This window comes from Rosa chinensis, chromosome 2, assembly GCF_002994745.2.
Source record: "Rosa chinensis cultivar Old Blush chromosome 2, RchiOBHm-V2, whole genome shotgun sequence".
Lineage (NCBI taxonomy): Eukaryota > Viridiplantae > Streptophyta > Magnoliopsida > Rosales > Rosaceae > Rosa > Rosa chinensis.
In genome coordinates, this window is record NC_037089.1 from 14,449,878 (window position 1) to 14,456,780 (window position 6,903).

Here is a 6,903-nt window from a genome sequence, read left to right on the forward strand (position 1 = left end):
CAATATGCAAATATGCAAATTTTGTTTTTTCATTCAAAAATTTGATAATTCTTGACGTTTTAAAGTATCAGTACACTTAATTTGAATTTTATGACCAATAATAAAAGGGTTGCTTATTTCAAAAAAAATAAAATGAAAGGGTTGCTAATGAGACATGTATATTTTATTTTAAGGCAAATAGTAACACCAGTTACACCAGCTACTGATACCAAATAAAGGACTATTTATAATACAATATATGGAGATGCATGCACTTCTTCTTTTTCTCTTGCTATTTAATCAGAACCAGTATAAACTATATATTAATATATATTAGACGAGCTAGTTTGGTGGTAGAAATTTGTAAAAATAAATTAAGAAGACTTTCCCATTTGTTTTGTTTCATGTTCTTAATTTTTTTATTTATTTAATTTTTTTTTTATTGGGAGTGAGGTAGCAAGCCACCTCTGTTACGTTAGCAAGTTAGTAACACGCCCACCCAATCAGTATTCAGACCGAGGTCCACGAGAGTATCCCAGCAAAGCCAGACTAATCTCAGGCGCCTGAATCCAAAGGCCCCTCAAACTTTCTGGAACTCTAGACATGAGATTTCCATACTAAGAACCTCGACCAACCGTACCACACCAGCATACTAAACATGGGGGTTCTTAATTAGAAGCATGAAGACATTGCAGCTAGAGAATAGCACAGACGCTAGCTAGCTGCTGTGGCTGGCCTTTCCTTTGGAGTCATTTCCAGAAGTAGATGGCTCACCTATATATGAATATGAGAAGGGTGGCAAGAGCTAGCTAGTTTCTTAATTCGTACACTATGATGTTTAGTTTGGTACACATTTTGCTTCAAATGGTAGTCCACCTTAGAGTTACGATGTCCTATTCACTCTTTTTTAGCTAGCTAACTAGCATATTGTTTCCATAATCACGTTCGAAATTTAGACTTGTGTATAATCGAACAAAAAATTACATCTTGATCATCACGATAACTTAATATTTTAAATCTTAAATCCAAAGCTACAACGAATACATTCAATCAAAAGACTTCACCCTGATAAAACGAACTAGTTAACAAAATATTTAAAGGCTAGGACATGTATCTAAATCACAACCAAATTAAAGATGCCATTAACTAATTTGAATATGTTACTTTTCATTAATCAATACAACTTAACAATGAGGTTGATCCGTTGCCATATAGAAACAATAAATTTACAGAGACCTATATTGCATGTGTATATAAGCCAATATTAAGGCGGCAGATTAGCTGTAGTAGTCAGAGTCTTTGATGGTATATTACCAAATACATAAATCGGCAGTGATTGGGTCAAAAATCACTTTAAAAGGATTAACAATCCCATTGTTTTCTTTACTCACAAATATATATATATATATATATATATATATATATATATCTCTGACTCCATTGATTTTATTTTGTTCTCATTCCATTATTACAATTTTCTGTTGCTCTGGTTGTGGGTGAGAGAGAAGTCTGAGAGCTCTAGAGAGAGACATAGTTGAAGACTCTTGACTTGTAGACTCGTCTTCCATCCTTTTCCTCAGTTTGAATCCACAACGTGGTTTCAAAGCCACGCACGACTCTCACAGCTTCATTAACTCTCCCTCTCACTTTCCCTCTTTTCTCAAACACCAAACACTTTCTCCTTCCACACCACAACATGCCTCTGGAATCGCCACCGCCGCTAAAGCTGCTTTGGTTTCTCCTCTTCATCTTAACAACCACCAATGCCGCCGCCCTAACAACAACAATAAGAACAACAACTCATGTTTTCAAAGAAGCGCCAAAGTTTTACAACTCCCCCAGCTGCCCTTCGCTCCAAAACGACTCCACCGTCTGCTCCGACGTGGCAGTCCACGTAGCGATGACCCTCGACGCCGCCTACCTCCGCGGCTCAATGGCGGCGATCCTCTCGGTCCTTCAACACTCTTCATGCCCGGAAAATGTCATCTTCCATTTCGTCGCGGCGGCTTCTTCTTCGAACTCGATACTTCTAACCCAAACCCTGTCGAGGTCGTTCCCGTACTTGAAATTCCGAGTCTACCCCTTCGGCGACTCGGCCGTGGCGGGGCTGATCTCCACCTCTATCCGGTCAGCCCTCGACTGCCCGCTCAACTACGCGCGCAACTACTTGGCCACTCTCCTCCCGCCATGTGTCCGCCGCGTGGTCTACCTCGACTCCGACCTCGTACTCGTCGACGACATTGCCAAGCTGGCCGCCACCCCTCTCGGGCCCCAAGCGGTCCTCGCCGCGCCGGAGTACTGCAACGCCAACTTCACCACCTACTTCACGCCGTCGTTTTGGGCCAACCCAACTCTCTCCTTAACCTTCGAGGGCCGCGACGCTTGCTACTTCAACACAGGCGTCATGGTCATCGACCTCGACCGGTGGCGGGCAGGCGGCTACACCAACCGGATCGTTGAGTGGATGGAGCTCCAGAAGCGAATGCGGATCTACGAACTCGGGTCATTGCCTCCTTTTCTCCTAGTCTTCGCCGGAAACATCGCCTCCGTGGACCACCGCTGGAACCAGCACGGCCTCGGAGGCGACAACTTCCGAGGGTTGTGTCGGGATTTGCATCCCGGTCCGGTCAGCCTGCTCCATTGGAGCGGCAAAGGGAAACCGTGGGTCCGGCTCGACTCGAACCGGCCTTGCCCTTTGGATGCTCTGTGGGCCCCTTATGATCTGTTACAGACACCTTTCGCGCTAGAGTCTTAGAAATTAATTCAATTATTAATTAACGCCACAAATTACTCCAAAATAATAAAAAAGTGTTATTATTCTTTTTCCTTTTTTTTTCTTTTCTTTTCTTTTCTTCCCTTTTTTGAGGTGACCATTTTTGTACATTTTATACAGAGGCAAATTAACAGACCCTTCTTTTTCACGATCATGATGTAATATTTTGCCTTTTTTAGTCTGATTCTCTGCTCGAATTAAGGAGCTTCTCATTGAGGTTTGGCGAATTCAATGTGCGGTTACCTGAACAAGAAAATTTAATACAATTTTTGTATTTGTCCTTCTGAGTTTCTATGAATACATCAGCAAATTGATAAGAGTTGTATTGTTTTTTGTTTGCTTGGGATATTAATATTTAGAATGGGATACAGTTATGTATGGGACTAGTGGGGAGGTTTGGTGATTTAAAAGCATATGCCATTTGTTGAAGAAGGAGAAGTACAGGCAGGGCCGGCCCTGTGAGTTTAGAGGCTCAAGGCAGGAAAAAATTTGAGGCCCCAAAATAAATGCTCAAACATTACAAAAGAAAATAATATCCCAATTTCAAAGTATCACTGAAATATGACTCGTCTTGCATTTTTAGATGCAAAGGTACTAATCAAATTTACATAATCAAGTTTTCTAACAATATCTTTTTCAATAGATATCATAGCCAAACCACTCAATCTCTCTTGTGACATAGTAGACCGAAGGTAAGATTTGATCAATTTCAACTTTGAAAAACTTCTTTCTGCAGAGGCAACTGTGACTGGTATAGTTAGCAAAATCCTATAAGCAATCCAAGCATTTGGATAACAGCCATCAACTTCTTTTATGTAATTCAACACATCAATAGCTCTTTTTGTTTCATTGGGTAAATCTTCACTCAACATTCGTAAGTCATGATATAGATCATCTTCATTAAGATCAGAAATCTCGCCATGCTTCAATCAATTTATAAGGTTAGCACAAAAACTCTTCAAACTATCTCTATCTGCAGACCTTAACTTGTCCAAATCAAACAAAAGCCCAAAATTCTCTTCAAAAGTCTTAAATTGCTCAAACCTGGTTTAGAAAAAAAGAAGAAGATGAAGTTCAATAAACTATATAAACATGTCTCACCCAAAACAACGGCTTCTCTGCTTGGATTCTCTTTGCTATAATCTGCTTAGATATCATTAAGTTGGATAAATCCAGTGGTAGGTACAGAGTTGTTCAATTTGAAGAAACTCACAGCTATGATCTTGTAATACAAGAGTGTGCTCACAGTTACTTGGTCAGTGACATGGTCAGTTACGTGACCAGTTACATGACCAGTTACAGTTACTTGGTCAGTTACATGACCAGTTACATGACCAGTTACTTGGTCAGTGACATGGCCAGTGACATGGTCAGTTACATGACCAGTTACTTGGTCAGTGACATGGTCAGTGACATGGTCAGTTACGTGACCAGTTACATGACCAGTTACTTGGTCAGTGACATGGTCAGTTACATGACCAGTTACATGACCAGTTACTTGGTCAGTGACATGGTCAGTTACGTGACCAGTTACATGACCAGTTACTTGGTCAGTTACATGACCAGTTACTTGGTCAGTTACGTGACCAGTTACATGACCAGTTACTTGGTCAGTGACATGGTCAGTTACATGGTCAGTTACGTGACCAGTTACATGACCAGTTACAGTTACTTGGTCAGTTACGTGACCAGTTACATGATTATCAGCTTGCTCAAAACACCATGCTCATTAACTGATTATATTAAATTTGAATGAAATTGTGCTAACCTGGTTTTGAATGAAGAAATAGCTTGATCAACTATGTAGAGAAAATAATTGACTTTAAAGGATTCTGCAGCTGATTGTGTCACCGCTTCGCTAGAGCTTTCACCAAATTGTCTCTTTTTGTGAATTGTCCATTTTTCCATGAATACCGGTTCAATCCCCATCTCACTTGCAATCTCTTTAGCTTCAATCAAGGACTCCTCAAATCCAGTTTCTCTAAACTTTTGAAGAAAGGAAAGAAGACGTTCCAATTCTTTGATGGCAGTATCAACATGCATATCTTCAGATTTTCGATAGCCACCGAGGAAACCTTCTGAGATGTTCAATCATAATTGGATTTTTGTCTTGGATTGAGAAAGAGCTTCAAAAACTTGAACTTAGAAAGAGGAAAATCATCTCCTCTCTACTGCTTTGCGTCTCAATCTGATGGAACTATGGAAGTATTGAAAACAGAGGGTCATGTTGCGATTGTTGCCTGTACGAAGACACAAAGTGGTTTAGATTGATTCTTTTTTTTTTTTTTTTTTTTTTCTGCAGGCCTACATAATAAAAATTTTTGAGGCCCCTAAAATATGAGGCCCTAGGCTTGGGCCTGCTTCGCCTAGCCTCAGGGCCGGCACTGAGTACAGGCTGTGTACGTTTATAGGCCAGTGCAGCCGGATCCTGAAGGAAATAATATTATTGGTGTCATTTGTTATTATTCTGGGGATCGGACCCAAAATATGATGAGATGCTGTGGTCATGCTTACATGATTATTATACTTCCCATTTTAATTGAAAGATAATTTGACACCTAAAATGTGCATATATTTTCATCGAATTCATGAGTATGAATCAGAAAAGAAATGATATGTAATGCATGTTTATAATTCTTAGAACTTGACTACACAATTTTCATCAAGAGGAAAAAGAGGATGAGAGCATCTTTTGGAGTCCTCGTGAAATTGTTGTTAATGTTGAGTAACAATGCTTGGACAGCTAATGTCAATCCCATTAAACCAAATATATTGACCTGCCAGGTACACTCTAATTGTTTCAGTACTCTCTTTCTTTCTTAATTTTTGTTTCAATTTCAAGTACCAATGCTGATTTTTCTATGTAATCTAAACAAACTCTGAAGTTGCAAAATTCCTGGACATGTTGTCGTCACCTCAATTGGTTTTTACTGCTTATGTGTTGCTAAAATACATGCATTGCTGAGTTGCATACTGCGTAGAACGACAAGTTTATATCATGGAATTGAGCCAATATGCATAAAGTCAAGAAGAGTAGTTACTTTAACAAATTGGAATAAAATCCATGAACGCGTGATCTCCTCTAGTCTTGTCTCCCTTGTGAAAATCACAAAAACTGTTTACTTCTCAAGTGGAAAATAGAAGAACGAAATTCTTGTTCAAGTAAAACTCTAAGTTGTGTTTGGCCCAAACTCTAAAATACTTGACCTAGTGGTAATAGAGTATAGATAATCTCGAAAAATATCTTAGAGATATTCATTGATTGTATGATTACCTTTCCTTGTACAATTCAGATTCTATGTCTTGTAATCCTCTATGTAAAAAGGCTCCTATTATCAATGAGAACACACAACAATTCTCTCTCAAATATCGATTCCCTAAAACACGTTATCAGCATGAAGCCCTAACCCTGAAACCCTAAATTCGTAGCCCTCAAATCCCAGAAACCTCCGCCACCCACCTTGAAGTCACAGACTCCAGGAACTCAGAACCTGCAGTGCCACCCCCAGAACCGGCTGAAATCAACTTGAACCGGCCGTTGGAAGTGACTGAACCGGCCCCAAGTAGAATCCGTAGATCCCCTGCCTGGTTCGCATCCTTACCGTCCACTTTTCACTGCCATCCTCTGTCAGAAGCTGCAGCCCTACCCCAGAATCCTGGAACAGGCCAAACGTCTCCCAAAACCGACCGTAAAAACCCTAAACCGGCCAGTAGATCCTCTGATGTTCCTAGCCAGTCTGCATCTGCCAGATTCTTTGCATCTTCACCACCGAGCCCAATCCAGAAGTAAGCTTTAGGCCCAGAAGTTAAGGTGCAGCCCACAGCCCAGAAGAAAGAATCAGATGCAGCCCAGCCCATAAACTCGGCCCAGAGTCAGAAGCGCAGCAGCCTATAGCCCACTGATGTCAGCGTCAACATCCAGTCAGCCCTGACGCGTCAGCAACAGATCCGCCACGTCAGCAACCGGCCACCACGTCAGCACCATCCTACCACGTCACTATCGGCCACTTTTCCGACGACCTATTTAGAGGATTTTTTTTTTCCTAAAAGTTCCCTTTTTTTAGAGTTTTTTAATTCAATTTCTCTTCTTTTTATCGGGGACTTGCAACCTCCCTTCTTCTACCCCCCCTTTCTTCTTCATAGGGGAGACC

The 6,903-nt window shown here is 40.8% G+C and overlaps 1 protein-coding gene across 1 annotated transcript; it reads left to right on the forward strand.

Annotated features, from left to right (window-relative positions):
• Positions 1-1,429: 1,429 nt before the first annotated feature.
• LOC112187777 (probable galacturonosyltransferase-like 1) lies at positions 1,430-3,039 on the forward strand. The gene has a single exon (XM_024326702.2). It carries the CDS (start codon positions 1,676-1,678, stop codon positions 2,732-2,734), a length of 1,059 nt encoding a protein of 352 aa, XP_024182470.1. The 5' UTR covers positions 1,430-1,675; the 3' UTR covers positions 2,735-3,039.
• The last annotated feature ends 3,864 nt before the right edge of the window (positions 3,040-6,903 follow it).

Coding starts and splice junctions, on each gene's coding strand:
- LOC112187777 (XM_024326702.2), top strand. CDS start 1,676: ATGCCTCTGGAATCGCCACCGCCGCTAAAGCTGCTTTGGTTTCTCCTC.